Below are 18,085 nucleotides of genomic sequence, written 5' to 3' on the forward strand. Positions count from 1 at the left end.
TCAGATCAATCCATAAGAGGATTTTTGCTATTATTCCCATTAAAAAAATAAAAAATATTTAATAAACTATTTCTGAACAATGATATTAAAAATCACATATGATACGACATGAAAAAAAACTCTTTCAATCCCAAAGAGCATTCCTGAATTTACCGGATCTCCATACCAAATATGCCCTGCATCAGTAATTTACAAAAACCAGTCGTTAAAGGTATTTCAGTAAATAAGTGAGATGTGTTTAATCCACAGTATACCGGGGCACCACTACCAAGTGACCTCGAGTATTGTAAATAGCAAGTACACCATCGTCGTCCTTTGAAACACCAATTATGGATGGCGGACTTAAATTTATGTCCTGGGAAGCTTAAATCATGTTTAGTCAAGAGACAGAGACATCTAATTGGCCCGTTGTGATTTGTGTCTCCATGGGAATCTGAAGCAGGCGGCTGCACCAGCGGGGATATTGAAGCCACGGAAACCGAGAACACTGATCCGGTTTAAACTCCCTGTGTAAAAATGAAAAGAAAGGACAAAATCTACTCGATTGAAAGTCACAACGTGGTGAGATATTATAATTATAACGACTTAATATATCATAGGTATTTTAGAAAAAAAAAAGTAATACAATGAACCATTACTCGATTGAAAGCAACCATGTAGGGATCCAACTGTAATTTGCTTTGTGATAAATATTAGTTTTAAACTTAATAAAATACAAGGACATAAAACTTTTAAACGAGGACCAATATATAAAGAAAAATAAATACAAGGACTGAATAAACACATGGACGAATATTTTTAAGAGTTATAAGGACTAAAAAGAAATCCTGTCGATGCCTTCGTTACATTACTGAGATTCTTACGACCAAACAAATCAATAAAATTAATATTCCTATCACATTACGATATAAAAATCTGATTATATTATATTATATTATACCAAACAATGTCGTTGGTGTATCCTTTTCTTATCTTTTAAATGGCCCTATCAAACACGAAAATAAAACGATGCGTCATCCATGATTTATTATTTAATTTAAAGGGGCAATAGTTTAAAGTCTCGAGTCCAGGTGGCTGAGCTAGTTGGATAGTGGGTGTCGTGTACAATGAAACTACAACCATAAAGGTTTGACCTGGCCCATCAAATTCAAGGTCTGGTCTGTAAATCAAGCAAAACATGAAGGTCTCACGAGTAAACACCTTTTTTACCCCCCGCCTTCGTTCTCTTACAAGCCGCGAAACGACAGCACGATGCCCCTGACCATGTCATTTACGGCACGTGCGATCACGTGCAGATCTGTTTCTCCGTGCTCGTTGTTTTTTCTGGGACTGATAACATAAACTATGTGTTTGGGAATATGACAAGTTATTTTTTTTTGAATTATTTTTGATATTAATATATTAAAATTATATAAAAAAATTAAAAACAAATTTCATGAACATTCCAAACGGCGCTAAAAAGTAGAAAACACGTGGCTTGCTCTAAAGAGAACCGGTAATTCAGGCGATGAGTGAGCACGTGAGTTATAAATAAGGTTGGCGTGGCGAATCTACCCGTGGCACCATGGCATCTTCTAGAATCGTCGGCAGCATCTGATTCTCTCTCCCTTTTCAGATTCGTCCTTGTAATTTCGCAACATGTTTTAGGCAAGTTTATAGAGAGACACAAGCACCTCTTCATTCTTGATTCATGCAAATTAAGATGAATTAATAGTAAATCCGTGAGTTAGAAAACTTGATCAAAACCCGAGTAACGAGCCGGATCTCTTGGCCATGACTATAGAGCCCGTAATTATTTAGCAAACAAGATGAAAACCGGAGGCTCCTTTTGTTCAGCTAATTTGATTCTCCATCGGAACTGCAAAATACTCCGGGACATCGACTGTGCTTGGTATGCTACTGGTGTAATGTAGTTTTTTTTTTAAATATTATTTTTAATATTAACACGTTAAATAATTTAAAAAAATATATAAAAAAAACGCCGGAGGAGAAGATTTGTCGAGAACCCTTTATGGACAATTTGGTAACATGGGGTGGTGGGTCATCACAATGACGAACAATAATTTAGTTCTTACTGTAGAGAATTACAACGACGACACAAAAGGACAGCCATTAACTTTCACAGCCTTTGACAAATTCTTTGTTACTGTTTGGCACTTTGAAAAATTCTCTGTTTTTTTCGTGTGTTTTTGTTACGGAGATGAAAGGGGAGATGTGTGTGTGTGTATATATATATATACTGCTCCGGTGTATGGGAAAAAGGTTGTCCAACTATATTTTTTAATTTTTTTAAATTTAAATTATTATTTTTTAGTATTTTTGTTTTATTTTGACGTGAAGATATTGATAATAACTTTTAAAAATTAAAAATTATTTTAATACATTTTAAAATAAATACATTTTAAAATAATTTTTATCACACTTTAAAATAAATCACTTCTTTACAGCCTTCAAGATTGTATAATAGTTTTTTTTTATATATTATTATTAATCAAGAAATCAATAAAATTCTTCAATTTTAATTGACATAATAGATAGCCACTCACGTCGAAACATGTCATGGAACGTATTAGATACATTAATTAGACTGGTTTGCTTGAGGTAATAGATTATTTAAATATAAAAAACATCTAATAATGGGCAGCTAATTGGAAGAATTTTTAACCATAAGCTTAACTGATTGTAAGCAAATTAAAGAATACCGGAGGCCCAAAGACTGAGATGAAAGTCCAGCTGAATTCAATTATCGGGCCTCAAATTGCTGGATGCCTCGCTCTAGGCGTTGCACGCCAGTAAGATAGAATTTATGGGTATTTATGATTTGCATATAATAAATAAAGAATTATCAGCCTGTTTGGAAATGTAGAGCAACTTGTATTTTTAAAAAAATCAATTTTTTTTATATGTTTTGAATTGTTTTACTTCACTAATATTAAAATAATTATTAAAAAATAAAAAATATTAATTTAATATAAAAATAATTACAATCATGCTTTCTCAGGTGAACTTTCTAGAAAGTTCAAGTTCCTGCCATGAAGTCATAAGCAGGAAAGAGGGAGGTCTTGAAATATGAAAAGCAGATTCCAAACAGCCAAGAAAAGCATCGCTCACCCATAAAAAACTGGAAAGAAACAATGGTATTTAAATTTATAATTAAATGTTATCCTCCCCATTGAAACATGTAGTGGCTGTAGTTTAGTGGTGAGAATTCCACGTTGTGGCCGTGGAGACCTGGGCTCGAATCCCAGCAGCCACACTAAGCTTGTTTTTTTTATCTTTTAAGAAAAAAAAAAAAAACTACCGCAACGAACATAATCCTGACACGAGTAGCGCTCCTTAGCTCGAACATGGCCGCATGGTTTGGCCCATACCGAAGCGCCATCATTTTCATGCCTTCGCAGTTTTGCTTTCCTCAGCATCAACACGCGCAGCAGCGCTCTGTGGGAAGAATGGCAGTCATCTGCAAGAAAGGAACACATTCATTTATGCACACAAATAACATATATATAAAATTTTGAAAACACGAGAATGACTTTTCTGAAACGAAATATTCCTTTCCTCCCTCCATTTCTTTTCTTTCTCTTTGCATATTCTCCTTCTTTTTTCCTTTATAATGTAGATGATGGGCAAGGTACGGAATGCGTCATGTCTCCAGCAAAAGGTATATTCCAATTTAAGCTTTCTGATGTTTTTCTAAATCTTCAGAAACATTATCAACCAGACCTGAATTAGAATTCATATATATAGAAAATTAATCTAAAAAAGAAACAAGAAATCTAATCAAATATGCAGTTAAACTGTTAGTAATGGTGTGATGACTTTGCTGCCAATCCAGGAAAAAGAAAAGGAAACGGAAAAACCAACAGCAAGCAACAAGATGAAAGCTTAGTTAACAATTGCCAGGTCCACCATGTCCATCTGCCACTAGTCATTCATGGTAGTTAAATTCAGTGGGCCACCAAGCTTAGCCACACCACACCAGTACATGCCAGAGTTTGTTTTTTTGTCAACCAGAACAACGACTCTTGCACTATTATTGGCCGATGAATATTCATAGACCTATTTTAACTGGCCATGAGAAGCTTTCTTTTACCATTCTTGAGTCTTACCTCATTCCTTGCATCATTTTATCTAAAAGATTCAGTTGAAAAGCTACAAACCTTTTGGTTTATTCAAATACTTTTCAAGACTTGCCCATGTGTACCTCTTACCTGTTTCAGGCATTTGCCTGATAAAACCATACTCAAAGAGACGGAATAAATAAAAAAATCTTGGCGTTGAATGGTTATTATCCAACATGACACAATAGCAATAAAAAAGGAGACACTAAACAATAAATTGCAAGCTTGTATTCACACCATACCTTACGCAGACAGCTAATCACAACCACTGGGAATATGAGTTTAAGTGCCCACAATTCTTCATTATAAATGTCTCACATCTCTTCTTTTTAGGTCTCTCTTTGTATTGATTTCTTCTTGGTAAAAACTCAGATATTTTGGGATCTGGGTTTTATCTGTTTTTGTGATTCTTGTTAAGTTCATTCTAAAAAACCCAGATACATTTTTTTTGATCCGTGTTACTGGATTTTGTTTTGTCTTTTGTCGACGGTGCAGTGATTCCGGATTTTTGTTACTTGGTTTTACTTGTGTTTGTGTTTGCTAATATTAATATCAAAAGACATGCTCTTTGTTGCGCTTGTGTCTGCTATTTAGTCGCTTTAAGTGGCTGTTTGTCCTTTTTTTTTTTCTCGCGTTTGTTCATCGACTCTTTGTCTCTCTCTAGATCATGTCCCTGTAGCGCTGTCTAGATAATTTCATTGCAGAGTTGGAAACTTTTTGTGACTTCTGTTTCTGGGTTTTGCTTGATTTGTATCATTTCTTTAGTTCATTGATTAATGGATCATTCTTTACTCTCTATTCTTTCCCTTCTAGTCTCTCTTTTTGTCTATTCTTGTATATGCTCTCCTCTAGAAGATCAACAAAGAGACAAAATCACATCTTTACCAGGGCAGCCAGTGAATGTAGAGTTCAATCAGTACTCAGGTTATGTGACTGTGAACCAACAAGCTGGTAGGACATTGTTTTACTGGCTGGTTGAGGCACCAACGAGTCGTAGTCCTGAGTCCAGACCACTTGTTTTGTGGCTAAATGGAGGCCCTGGTTGCTCCTCTGTTGCTTATGGAGCAGCTGAGGAGATAGGACCTTTTCGCATCAGGCCTGATGGCAAAACTCTTTACTTTAACCCGTACGCTTGGAATAAGTGTATGTCTGATAGATAATTGATGGAATGCACTTCCTATTCTGTGCTACAACCTGTTCTCCTTGTAATTTACCTCATTTCTATTTTGTTGTTGGTGGTGGTGTTGGCAGTGGCAAATTTGCTGTTCCTTGAATCTCCAGCTGGTGTTGGTTTTTCATATTCAAATACGTCATCGGATTTGTACACGGCTGGTGACCAGAGAACTGGTAATTTATTTCATTTGTTCAATTTTTGAGTACTTTCAGTCGTCATTCAGCAAAGCCTTTATATGTCCCTTTAGCTTAAAGTTAATTGATTTTGACTTCTTTAAATGCTCTTGGAAACTGTGCATCGTGCAATTGTAGCCGAAGATGCATACACATTTCTAGTCAATTGGTTTGAAAGGTTTCCACAATACAAATATAGAGATTTCTACATTGCTGGAGAAAGCTATGCAGGTTTTAAATTGCAAACCTTTTCTTTTATTTCGTTGAACTTTCTATCTTGTTCATCTTAAAGATTGCACTCTGATTTACTTGTTTGAAATTCGGTTTCAGGTCACTATGTACCTCAGTTGTCTCAACTTGTTTATCAAAAGAACAAGGGAATTAAGAATCCTGTAATTAACTTCAAGGGATTTTTGGTGAGAACACAAAACTCATTATTCATAAAGATTTGGAAATTCTATCAACTTCCACTGCTTAATGGCAAGTGTATAATTGGCTCAATGTCCTTTTCTCTCTTGTAGGTGGGAAATGCAGTCACTGATGATTATCATGATTATGTTGGCACCTTTGAGTACTGGTGGACCCATGGTTTAATTTCTGATTCCACCTATCAAACTTTACGCGTCACCTGTGATTTTGAATCCTCTACGCACCCATCAGTAGAATGCATCAAGGCTCTCATGCTTGCAGAGTTGGAGCAAGGGAACATTGATCTATACAGCATTTTCACACAGCCTTGCAATAACACTGCAGCATTGAGGCACAATCTAAGGGGTCATTACGTAAGATTTTATCATATCTTTCTCTCTGTCAATATTATCAAGGAATTCCGCATAACTGTCAGCAGAAAGACACATGTAAGACAAGTCGGACTAGGAACCTGATGCATAGCTATCAAAAGTGGATTCTCTGCATCTAGCACAATATTTCTTACTTGAAAATGGGCTATCATGGTTTCATTTACTAACAACAGTCTTTTTTGACATTCCAAGTGGTTTTTGGCACCAACCTCTAAGTCTTGGATTTGTATGGTAAAATATCCTGAACAAGTCTGGTCTTTTCTAATAATGTTTAAATCCTACCACCAATAGCTTGAATAGACATTGGAAGATAGCGACTTTTCTTAGACGGAAAGAGGTACATGCAAGTTTCCTGGATAATCTCGCAGTAACTACAAAAGTATTCGCATGCCAGTTATCAAAATATTTGCATTTAAACAAAATTATCCACCTCGTTCCGATTTGCAATATACTGTCTGTTGTTAAAAAACTTTCTTACAGTGATTTGCTTCCAAAATGGCTAATTAATTTGTGGGCTCATCGTGGTTACTGAAGGTAGCTGTTAAATGTTAACTTTAAGTTTCTGACGTACATCAAGTTTGTGGTTGTTGGACCATAAATTGTGGTTCTGGCATCATCCATTGCTGTTTCTGACCATGAATTCTTCCAACTTTGTGCCAAAATCTTCTTGTCTTTTCAAATCACAGTAATCTGGAGCTATTCCTTTTCTTTTGCTCTTAGGTCCTAATCTGTAAGATTATGTTGTCTACAGTTTCTAAAAGATTCTACTACAGTGAGTGTCACATAAATGATGACATGTGTTTCTTACTTGCGAGGAAGAGAGAGTACAATAACAGTCAAAAACAAGATACACACGTCACTGTTGAATTTGATGATTTGATGATCTTAGGTCCTAATCTGTAAGATTATGTTGTCTGATTTTCCTTCAGATTTTTATTTGTTTTCCATTCTTGAATTACCTACGATAAATGTTAGGTAAAAAGTCTTTCACCAAATAATTCCTGAGTGTAAATACTGTTCATTGCCTGGTGAGTTAACTAGAAATGCTTTACAGAAGTGCATTCACTGTTTCCATATCACGGGTATGGACCGGTCATTAATATTTACACCAAGCTCATTTCTATCACTTTTAAACTCAGCCATGGATGTCCAGAGCATATGATCCCTGCACAGAAAGGTACTCTAAAGTGTACTTCAATCACCCTGAAGTCCAGAAGGCACTCCATGCAAATGTAACTGGGATCCCATACCCATGGAAAACATGCAGGTAAGATTTTTGCTCTGCAGCTTTTGAGAATTCTGTTTCAAATCTTCCAATAACACTGTTAACTAAATCACTACTTTACAGTGATGTTGTTGGAGACTACTGGGCAGATTCTCCACTTTCCATGCTTCCTATATATAAAGAACTCATTGCTGCAGGTCTAAGGATATGGGTCTACAGGTAAGTTCCCATCTTTTCCTCTATTCCCTCTATTCCCTCGTTCTGGATTAAATTAGGGAAATCTGTTTAGTTCTTTGAAGAACTCACGCGATGGTGGTTCTAGTAGGAATATTGGCAGAATTGATTATGCATGAACCTTTTTTCAATGCTTGTTCTCAGTGAGGAGGGGATCTGAGAAAGGTTTCAATGCGTTATAGCCCATTAATTAAGGAACAGTATGGAGTCATTTCTTGTAAAAGTCATGGTCAAAATGGTCAGTTTTTACCATGACATGGTTTCACTTTGCCTAGAAATTTGCCACAGCAAATGCCTCAAAGTGGGATTACGAAATAAAGCTGATTGACAGTACTCCTCATTGTCCTTTGTTTGAACATTTGTCGGTACTGCAAATATGGACTGTATGATCTTGGCTTAAAATCTTGTCCTTAAATTTGGTATATCAGAGGAGAGACTAGGTTTATGACCCATTTGGTGTTTGAGAGGTTAAATCCTTGTCCTCTTCATTTGAGGTGCAGGAAATATTTACGTTTCCCAACATCCCATGTCTGCTTTAATTACTTTTCTCCTTTTTGTAATTTGCTGGCTTGTACATGTGGATCCTCCTTTTGATACGGAGCTGTTTCCGAACATCCCAAAGAACAGTAGCCATAGATAGTGGAAAGTAGAAAAGGATTTGTTTAGCTGATCCCAACTAGCCTGTGTTGGTCTATTTTAAATTTATTTGGATCTAGTGGTCTGTTTTTATGGAATACTGAGTTTGTTTGCAACTAAATATACATGGGCTAAGTTGGTTGGCGAAGAGACTAGAGGTTTTGTTGAATGATGTTTTCATCTACATATGGTAGCTGGGAACTGGGAAGTTGGAACAAAACAATTTTCTATTGAACTGCTGATTTCTCGACCAGCTAATCTCCATGCGTGGACAGGGAAGCTTGTCTGCAGTAGGTAGTGTTGACTGTTGATAACGATTGATGACTTCGGATTTGTTTACAGAAGGTGAGACACATCATGTGGCCTAGCAACAATGATTGCACTGGGCCAAGGTGCTTCTTATGTTAGGAGGAAGTGTATGAACCATGTACTAAGATGAGACACCAAAGTCAACACGAACGTAGCATCTGAAAACTGAGCGTAAAAGGGATAGAAAAACAGCTGCTTAATGATGACAAAAAAACCATGGTTATATATAAATAACGGAATATATTTTCTTTTTGGTTTTTCAACTTGAAGAATTCACTGTGGTGATATAAAATATTCTCCTACTTTTTAGCAGTATGGCATGCATGCCTTGCAATGCCAAGATATGAAAAAAAGGTCAGATGTTATCGTTGTCAAGTAGGATTTGTCCGTTGTTTTTTTCTCTTTGGCACTGGTCAGCATTAAAACCTTTTGCTTTCAATTGTTTTTAAGTCTTGTCATGCATTGCATCTAATTCTGTTTGATCTCTTTGACCAGTGGAGATACTGATGCAGTGGTTCCTGTGACTGCAACTCGATACTCCATTGATGCCTTAAAGCTACCAACTATTATCAATTGGTATCCTTGGTATGACAACGGAAAGGTAAGCATCTTTACCGACAACAAAATGTTAGAGGCAACTTATTTTGGTGAAACCGTTGGACTGAATGGTTGGGGATCTGGGCCCAATGACTTGTTGACAGCAACGTTTTTATGGTTGGGATTTAGCATATTTTCTTGTAATGTTGCCATACTCTTCTGTTTATGTAAATGATGATAACCAGTACTAAAAAAAAGGTCGTATGATAATACTCTTGCTGAAGCCCATGGGTGGAACAAGGCCATGGTAATTGGCTCATCTCCCAGCTTTTCGTGTTTCTGTAATAGGTTGGCGGGTGGAGCCAAGTATACAAAGGGCTGTCTTTCGTAACGGTAACCGGAGCAGGACACGAGGTTCCACTCCATCGCCCTCGACAAGCATTTATTCTTTTCAGATCATTTTTGAAGAACAAATCCATGCCTGCCCAAAGCTTTTAGTCCTCCATTCATCAATCTCCGGTGAATAAACAAGTCAAAATAATAGAATTGTTCATATACAGGGACCGGCAAATGACAGAATAAGAGAAGCATTCCTCTCGAGTGCCCCTCCATTCTTCCTTCAAGTGCATCATTTCTATATTTGAAGTTGTAGCCTATTCATATGTAAGAAACTATTCTTTATAGTAACTCAATTATTTAAACTGTAAGTTTTGACCACAGAATTGTACTCATTTGTAAGAGATTTATAGGTAATGGAGTTAAAACGTTTGTGCCCTAAGTAGCGTTATTTTTTAAAACTTCACCTCCAAATCCAGTAAACAAATCTCAGAAACAGATTAACACCATGGGGGTGCAAAGGTTTCTTCAGTCTTCTCTCTGTTCCTCTTCATTGTACATTACCCTGCATTGAAGCCTGAACATCAAATATGCGCCAAGACAAACTCCGTGGACTGATATGGATAGAGTGAAGGAGCAGTAACTCGTACTTGTATGCACGAATCACACAATTCAAAATTTCTTGCATGAAAGAATTTTCTTGCAAACACATCATTTTGAATATCAACAGAAACATTAGAATCATAAAACATAGTAAAAAAGTCACCACTGTCAATTAGAAGGTATAATAATGGACTCGTGCCTCAAAAGCAACGAAATGCAGGGCGGATGTACTGCTAGTTTTGTGATCTATCAATCCAGGAAACAGTGTAACACCCAGAAGTCCAGAATTCCTGGAGGCAAAGAGGAACAGCGTGCTCTAGCAGGACCACATGCCCCATGTGGTGTTGCTTATGGGAGAATGCACAGGCGCCATCAATGCCACCAACGCCATCAAAGGAAGTGGTCCATGGTCTAATACATGGGCGGCAGATCTTTATCCAGCTCACTGCAATATTATAATTCTCATGCTTGGCACCCACTTAGTAGCCAAAACATGGCTAAAACTGTGGAACAACACGTTCGTTTTGAATCCCCTCCCTCTTGTTGCATAAACTCTCCCTCTCAAGGCTCTATTACAAAGGCATCCTGAATCTCAGTCTCATAATATCTCCTGTCGAAATTTAAGATAGTTTACCTGTCTTTTATTTTTAGTACTCGAAAGGAACTCACTCTAAAAGAACATTCGTTCAATGAATTTTTAAGGTGAATAAAATTGCCTACGGTTTTGGATTGAAAAAAAATATAGAAAACTTTTGATGATGAAGGGGGGTGTTTAAGATTGAGTTTTAACATGTTTTTTTCTCAAAATCTGATATTTTTTGGTTTCAAATTAATTGTTTTTAGATCGGTGTTAATATTAAAAATAAAAAAATATATTTTAATAAATCTAAAAAAAATTAAAAAATTAAAAAGAAACCAGTAAACTACTACTATTTTTCTACCCACCCCAAAATCCTGAGGAGTACAAACTACCAATTACCGACACAAAGAAAAAAAATAAAAATATTGACCACCACGCCATTTGTGCATGCAATTCAACAAAAGGAAGTACAATATACAGTGCATGATGCATGGAAGAAGTCAAGAAATGATAACATATATAATAAACTGACTTGGCAGCCTATACAGTTTTTCAAAATAAATGCTTCGATTATACTCTTAGATAACCTAAAGCAGGGGCTGAAGTCAGAGGATCACAAACTAATAACAACTACATAAAACGCTCTTTAAGGACTCCGAACCCACACATTCAAGACAAGCAAAGCCTGATTTTCCCTTGTCACAATGCGCATCAAGAGCTCCTCTTGCTTTCTCTTCTCTGTCTTGAATTTTGCTATTCTCTTGCTTTCTACTCCTGCAGTCACCACTCATGATCACCTTGAAGAGCAGAGGAGGGATAGGATTATGAAGCTACCAGGGCAACCCCCAAATGTGAGCTTCTCTCAATTCTCCGGCTACATCACTGTAGACCCAGTGGAAGGTAGGGCCCTCTTTTATTGGTTGATTGAGGCCCCCAAGATTGTCAAGCCCAGATCTAAGCCACTAGTTTTATGGCTTAATGGCGGGCCAGGTTGCTCATCTGTGGCCTATGGAGCTTCAGAGGAGGTCGGCCCATTTAGGGTCCGACCCGATGGCGAGACCCTCCATTTGAATCCATATGCTTGGAATAAAGGTAAACATGATGAAGACAATCATCTAATAATCTCTATGGTTAGTGAATTAATGGGTGATATTAACAGTTTATTGTTTTTCATTACAACCAGTGATCAAGGCCACGTTTATATTTAGATGGGACCTGTAATAATGGTGGCGTCTGTATTAAATTGCACATAGTTTCATGTACATTGGGGCAAGTACCGTGTCTGTGATATTTTGATCAGCATGATGTTGCTACCAAAAAAAACAAACAAATAGATAAAATTACAGAGTTTTGGCTGTCGCAGTGGCAAATTTGCTGTTTCTTGATTCACCTGCTGGTGTGGGATTTTCTTATTCAAATACTTCATCAGATATATACACGGTTGGTGACGGGAGGACAGGTATCTGTAGAAGTATATATATAATTCTGTTATAATTTGTCAAAAAGCTTGTTAGCCTATCCTAACTAGATTATTATTGCTGAAATATGAAAATGCAGCCGAAGATGCCTACACATTTCTGGTTAACTGGCTTGAGAGGTTCCCTCGATACAAGCACAGGCCCTTTTACATTGCTGGAGAAAGCTATGCAGGTCAAATAATTAATTGCTCACCACCACCTACCGTTTGACTAATTTGCTTGCATTAATTAATATTTTGTTAATCCACTTTCAGGCCATTACATTCCTGAGCTGTCACGGATTATAGCCCGGAGAAATAAGGGGGTCAAGAATCCTGTCATTAATTTTATAGGTTTCTTGGTATGTCAATCGGTGCCATTAACAGCATTAAAAAATTAGTCCAGGAATATCTTGACATGCAATCTTAATTTTTTATTTTGCAGTTAGGCAATCCGCTCTTGGATGATTATCATGATAACACTGGCACACACGAGTTCTGGTGGAACCATGGATTGATATCCGATTCCACTTATGAAGATTTAAAGAAGTTCTGCCCAAATAATTCGTTCTTGTTCCCTCGGAATGAATGTTACGGTGCTTTAGAGAGGGCATATTCAGAGTTTGGAGATATCAATCCTTATAGCATTTACAGCCCTCCTTGCAATGTAATCAGAACTCTTAGACACAATCTAAAGCATTCACTGGTATATCCTTGGATCACTCAAAAAATCCCTTTTCACATTTTCCAATTATGGGTGCAACGTGTGAATTTGTTTGTCTAATGAGTTGCTAGCTTTTGTTTGTTGGGATTTAGCCATGGAAATTCAGAGGAAATGACGAGTGTGTGGTGATGTACACAAAAAGATACATGAACCGTCCAGAGGTGCAAAAGGCTCTTCATGCCAACATCACTAGGGTTCCGCATCCTTGGGTCACTTGCAGTTCTGTTGTTAGGAGCAAGTGGAGTGATTCTCCTAAATCCATGTTGCCAATCTTCAAAGAACTTATAGCAGCTGGCATTAGAATATGGGTTTTCAGGTAAGATCATGTTCAAAAAAGAAAATCATAAGTCGTTCATTTTGAAAATTTGCATTCAGGCTTGTCATAATTAGTAAAAAAAATAGAGCCCATATTTCTCAAATTGATATTTGTTCCACTGACAGTGGCGATGCAGATGCAATTTTGCCACTTACTGCGACCAGATACTCCATTAATGCTCTACAGCTTGAGACCAACACAAGCTGGTATGCTTGGTATGATGACCATCAACAGGTTAGCCATATGCATATGCAATATAAAGTCATGGTTTTTGTACATATAAATTTCTTATATTCTGTAAGATCTAAGAATTTTCTGGTGATATCTATGGTTCTTTTTCATGGATTGTTTGTTTAGGTTGGTGGCTGGAGCCAAGTTTACAAGGGCTTGACCTATGTGACAGTAAGGGGAGCAGGGCATGAAGTGCCTTTGACTCAGCCTCGACTTGCTTTATTGCTATTTATGCAATTTCTGAAAAATGAACCCATGCCAGCACTTTAGTCTTCGAGGACTTTCCTCGACTCAGCCTCGACTCTAGGTTACTAGCAAATTATAGAGTGTTCTTATTCTTTCTGTCCAAATCATCATTTGTATTTCTACTGCAATAAGGTCAAATTGCCCTCTGCATATGCATCAGTACACGTTTGTGCTGTGTATGATAATTCTAAAGGTGCAGCGAGGCAATTTGATTAAACAAACTAAAAGGAGAATTGACAGAATAGCCTCATTTATCTTTCCACTGCTTTCTTTCAATGCAGCTAAGAATAAAATATGAACACTAAAAGTTTTCAGGTCTTTTGATGCAACCATTTCCTAGTTATTTTTTGTCACTGCCGAGCAATGGATAAGAAACATGGTGGAAATTCTTTGCCATTAAGAAATGAGATTGTCTAGTGGAGCCGTAAACAGAATCAAACAAGGCACTAAAACAAAAGATTTGTGGAGATAAGGAAGCAGCTTCAATATATTCTATCATCCACCACCCGTAGATAATTCTGGTTCTGATCATGACTTCAAAAGAAAGCTAAAGAAGGGCTCCATGTCCTAAAAGCAACTCACTGTACTACAAGCTTGTAATTACCTAAATACCTTCTATTCTTTGTTTGCCTTGGTCAATTACGTTATGGATTGATGCCATTACCATATTTTCAGAGAATATTTGGTGACATAAAAGAGATCACTCGAGTCATTTCTTACCGTGAACAAACTTCCCATCTCATTGGTACATGTAAAAGTAAAGGAGAGCAGCCATGCATTTTTATCAAGAAAAAAAAGAGGGATGTTTTCCATTGGTTGAAAGATAATTTGACATGTTTTGAAAATTACAGTTAAATTTTGATAGTTTTTAAGAAATGTAAAAGCGATTGTTTTTTAAAATATTTTTTATTTGAAAATATATTAAAATAATAGTTTTTAATAATTTTTAAAAATTATTTTTAACATTAACACATCAAAATAATCTAAAAATATAAAATAATAATTTTAAAAATTTAGTGAAATACTGTTTGTAACCAGTTTAATACTTAGATTAGGGATCCCAACACAGTGTGCTTGCGGGGCAGATTAGTCGATCTAAATGCTTAACAAAGTTACTTGCCGGCTAAGAGGTATAATTAAGTCATTCTACATACATCAGATAAAGATTTTTTGAATACATTAATACAAGAAAAGCAGATAGAGCAAAGTTTACAAGCATTTTGAATTCTTGAATCTTGCAGGAACATAAATTAAAGAAAAGCAACGCCACCATTAAAAAAGTGAAAAAAAAAGCTGAAGAAGACACCATATAACAAGAAAAGAAGCATCACAATAAAGAGAGAGTGAGAATACTAGTAGAAACAGAGCAAAAGAGGGAGAGAGTAACGGATGTTTGGGTTTAGTACTTTGTTCTAACGTATAGAGATTTCAAGCCGAAGACAGAGATGTATAGGTTTAGCAACACAGTAATTGGTTTCTTGAATCTTTTCACTCTCTTAGCATCTATACCAATAATTGGTGGAGGTTTATGGATGGCAAGGAGTAGCACAACCTGTGAAAGTTTCCTTCAAACCCCACTTCTTGTCGTAGGTTTCGTTGTCCTTATAATCTCACTAGCTGGCTTCATTGGTGCATGCTTCCATGTAGCATGGGCACTCTGGGTTTACTTGGTAGTCATGCTATTCCTCATTGCAGCCTTAATGGGTTTGACCATATTTGGCTTTGTTGTCACTAGCCAAGGTGGTGGTGTGGAGGTGCCTGGTAGGGTTTATAAGGAGTATAGGATTGAAGATTATTCTCCATGGTTGAGGAATAAAATTAAAGATCCTGATTACTGGAGAACCATTAGGAGTTGCATACTGGGTTCCAAGACCTGTGCTAAACTTGCCTCTTGGACTCCTCTTGATTATCTTGAGAAAGACATGTCTCCCATACAGGTAAAGTATAATTAATCAATCGTGTTCTCTCTTGAACTCTGGCCTTGTGGCTAGTTTTTACTGATCATATTTATGATTCTTGGTGCAGTCTGGATGTTGCAAGCCACCAACTTCATGTAACTACAACACGGCAACAGCGGTAGCCCAAGACCCAGATTGCTACAGGTGGAATAACGCCCCAACTTTACTGTGCTATGAGTGTGATTCATGCAAAGCTGGAGTTCTTGAAGATGTTAGAAGGGACTGGCACAAGCTTTCAGTTCTTAACGTTGTGATGCTGGTGTTTCTGATTGGGATTTACTCGATAGGATGCTGTGCTTTCCAAAATACGAGAAGGGCTGAGACTGATTACCCGTATGGGGAAAACCGGATGACCAAAGTCCGACCCAGATGGGATTATTACTGGTAAGAAAACAACAAACCCTTTTTTTTTTTAATTATTATTAGGAGGTTCATTGAATGGCTACACGACGAGGATAGAACTCCTTTATTTATAATAATAATAATAATAAAAATAAAAATAAAATAAATTATTGGTGATCATTAAGATTTGAATTTGTTTTATTAAAAAAAAAACCATCAGGTGTGTTTATATTCACTAACCCATGCCTTAGTTTTTTTTGTTTTATTTAAAGGTAATATTCATGTAAAGAGATTGTGATCAAGGGTTTGAGATTTCTCACAAAATCATGGAGATTTTGGCAAACCCCGTACAACACACACTCATCAACAAGGTTGAAATTTCAAAAATTAAATATTATATGCAGAAGGGAGAAAATAAAATAGAAAAATCTCTTTGTGAATAAAATAAAAGAAATTGGGAGATTTGATAAACTTGAGTGTTTGATTTAATCACCAAGAGTTTACATTGAAATTTCTATTTTCATTCACCAAATTTTCTATTTTTTGTTTTAATTATGCACCATATTTTCATTTTGCAAAAGTCTAGCTGTACTTCATTCTTTTTCTCAAGCTACAATTAGGCCCGCATTAATGGACCCAGGGTAAGATGGCTAGTGAAGATCCCTCTGCTTAGACCCTGTTTAGTGTTTAGTAGTGCGTGCCTGCGTGGCCGTGTTTACAAAGTCAACCGCTATCATGAAGCAAAACACTAAGTCGTGCTTTTGGTTTCCTTCTTTACAGGTGGAGATGGTGGCAGGACAAGAGAGAACAACTTTACTAGCTGAAGCTCCAATGATCCTTCAAAAATCTTCAGCATATGTTATCTGGTGTTCTAAAGTTGGGACAATTCAGTTGTTTTTCAGTGTATGGGACATCTTGGAAGTTTCAAGTTCACCTTTCAGTCTTTTACAGACACTTCTTGTTTGTTGTTTCTTTTTTTTATGTACAAAGATGGATTTCCCTTTATTTTCAAAGATCACAGCAGTATCTTCCTTCTACTTTTCAACCCCTTTGCATCATGCAGGTTCAGATTCGTTAAGGGTTCAATTACACCTACTAAGCTATAATTATATTCACAGATCTTCTTGATCTTGAGATTAAACTGGCCATATATGATAATCTCCTGATTTTCAAGTTACATTAATCACTCAAGAACTCTCAACGCTAGAAGGTCATTTTCCAATGATAAATATAAACCAGGATTAGCAAACGCGGTTTCTAAAATAATCAACAAGTTGTTGCAACGTGTAAATCCGCAGAGGTGGTTGTGCACAGAACTGCTAACGAGACATTAGTCAATGATAGAATGAAGGGGAAAAATAAGAGACCTTCATCAAGGCTCAACAAATCTTCTGTGCATAACCAAAATTGTTGAAATGAAGAGCAGCCGAAGCATTATCAATCTCCAGTTTGGTCCCAAGATTTCCAACTTCTCCAACAGTACCATTCACTGCCAAAAAGGGCAAAGAACTGGTGGACTGGATCAAAATATTGTTCACTTGTTTTGCTACGGTCTTCTTTAGCTCCTCCAAAGCACCTCTCAACTGTTCAAGCTCGTGCAATTCAAGCTCTTCAATAGGAGCTTCCCAGCAACATTGGCTTCTATTGACTTTCCTCATTTGGTCAAGTACTTCTCCATTCTTTTTTTCGGCCTCTAGTTGATTAAGAATCTGAGTTAACTGCATATTTTGCTCATGGACATTAGCATCTCGACGCGTTTCAATGAGCTGGTGCAGGCCAGAACTTGGAGGAGGAGGAGGTCTTCCGGTGAGAAACCGATGCATCACGGAATCAACACTGGGGTGGCCAAAGGAAAAGGCCTTTTGAGCTGGGGAGAAAACTATCATTGCTATGTCAACTCCACAAAGCGTGCTAAGTTCACTAGCCTTCTTGAAAAGACCGGCTCGTCGCTTAGAGAAGGTGACTTGCAGATGACTTTTCTTGGCTATTTTTTCAATCTTAATCTTCTGGCGACCCATGGTAGGCTTTTTGTTCACCATTGCAAGAACCCGTTGATATATCAGAGAAGAACAAATATACGTACA

General features: G+C 36.9%; 4 protein-coding genes and 1 non-coding gene across 5 annotated transcripts; 4 read left to right on the forward strand and 1 right to left on the reverse strand.

Moving 5' to 3' along the window:
* The first annotated feature begins 3,184 nt into the window (after positions 1-3,184).
* On the forward strand, positions 3,185-3,256 carry TRNAH-GUG (transfer RNA histidin (anticodon GUG)). The gene has a single exon. It is a non-coding gene; the product is annotated as a tRNA-His (tRNA).
* Positions 3,257-4,172: 916 nt separating this feature from the next.
* On the forward strand, positions 4,173-9,987 carry LOC133704956 (serine carboxypeptidase-like 27). Its single transcript, XM_062130031.1, has 9 exons — positions 4,173-5,264; positions 5,373-5,468; positions 5,607-5,699; positions 5,799-5,884; positions 5,990-6,250; positions 7,408-7,535; positions 7,617-7,712; positions 9,168-9,273; positions 9,558-9,987. Exons 1-9 carry the CDS (start codon positions 4,898-4,900, stop codon positions 9,705-9,707), a joined length of 1,383 nt encoding a protein of 460 aa, XP_061986015.1. The 5' UTR covers positions 4,173-4,897; the 3' UTR covers positions 9,708-9,987.
* A 1,311-nt stretch (positions 9,988-11,298) lies between these two features.
* Positions 11,299-14,020, forward strand: LOC133704975 (serine carboxypeptidase-like 27). The gene is made up of 8 exons (XM_062130056.1): positions 11,299-11,820; positions 12,092-12,187; positions 12,286-12,378; positions 12,461-12,546; positions 12,630-12,890; positions 13,001-13,224; positions 13,350-13,458; positions 13,582-14,020. Exons 1-8 carry the CDS (start codon positions 11,433-11,435, stop codon positions 13,723-13,725), a joined length of 1,401 nt encoding a protein of 466 aa, XP_061986040.1. The 5' UTR covers positions 11,299-11,432; the 3' UTR covers positions 13,726-14,020.
* A 965-nt stretch (positions 14,021-14,985) lies between these two features.
* Positions 14,986-17,046, forward strand: LOC133704789 (tetraspanin-6-like). The gene is made up of 3 exons (XM_062129782.1): positions 14,986-15,638; positions 15,727-16,043; positions 16,782-17,046. The coding sequence occupies exons 1-3, from the start codon at positions 15,147-15,149 to the stop codon at positions 16,819-16,821; spliced, it is 849 nt and encodes a 282-aa protein (XP_061985766.1). The 5' UTR covers positions 14,986-15,146; the 3' UTR covers positions 16,822-17,046.
* An 85-nt stretch (positions 17,047-17,131) lies between these two features.
* LOC133704790 (agamous-like MADS-box protein AGL62) lies at positions 17,132-18,081 on the reverse strand. Its single transcript, XM_062129783.1, has one exon. It carries the CDS (start codon positions 18,038-18,040, stop codon positions 17,381-17,383), a length of 660 nt encoding a protein of 219 aa, XP_061985767.1. The 5' UTR covers positions 18,041-18,081; the 3' UTR covers positions 17,132-17,380.
* Between the last annotated feature and the right edge of the window lie 4 nt (positions 18,082-18,085).

Source organism: Populus nigra, chromosome 10, assembly GCF_951802175.1.
Source record: "Populus nigra chromosome 10, ddPopNigr1.1, whole genome shotgun sequence".
NCBI lineage: Eukaryota > Viridiplantae > Streptophyta > Magnoliopsida > Malpighiales > Salicaceae > Populus > Populus nigra.

What these genes read in the sequence shown, in the direction of transcription:
- LOC133704956 (XM_062130031.1), top strand. Translation starts at nt 4,898, where the DNA reads ATGGATCATTCTTTACTCTCTATTCTTTCCCTTCTAGTCTCTCTTTTT. An exon ending in CCCGTACGCTTGGAATAAGT is followed by an intron (nt 5,265 to 5,372) that starts GTATGTCTGATA and finishes TGGTGTTGGCAG; the next exon opens with TGGCAAATTTGCTGTTCCTT. An exon ending in ACAATCTAAGGGGTCATTAC is followed by an intron (nt 6,251 to 7,407) that starts GTAAGATTTTAT and finishes TTTTAAACTCAG; the next exon opens with CCATGGATGTCCAGAGCATA.
- LOC133704975 (XM_062130056.1), top strand. Translation starts at nt 11,433, where the DNA reads ATGCGCATCAAGAGCTCCTCTTGCTTTCTCTTCTCTGTCTTGAATTTT. An exon ending in TGCTGGAGAAAGCTATGCAG is followed by an intron (nt 12,379 to 12,460) that starts GTCAAATAATTA and finishes ATCCACTTTCAG; the next exon opens with GCCATTACATTCCTGAGCTG. An exon ending in TTAATTTTATAGGTTTCTTG is followed by an intron (nt 12,547 to 12,629) that starts GTATGTCAATCG and finishes TTTATTTTGCAG; the next exon opens with TTAGGCAATCCGCTCTTGGA.
- LOC133704789 (XM_062129782.1), top strand. Translation starts at nt 15,147, where the DNA reads ATGTATAGGTTTAGCAACACAGTAATTGGTTTCTTGAATCTTTTCACT. An exon ending in AAGACATGTCTCCCATACAG is followed by an intron (nt 15,639 to 15,726) that starts GTAAAGTATAAT and finishes TTCTTGGTGCAG; the next exon opens with TCTGGATGTTGCAAGCCACC. An exon ending in CCCAGATGGGATTATTACTG is followed by an intron (nt 16,044 to 16,781) that starts GTAAGAAAACAA and finishes CCTTCTTTACAG; the next exon opens with GTGGAGATGGTGGCAGGACA.
- LOC133704790 (XM_062129783.1), bottom strand. Translation starts at nt 18,040, where the DNA reads ATGGTGAACAAAAAGCCTACCATGGGTCGCCAGAAGATTAAGATTGAA.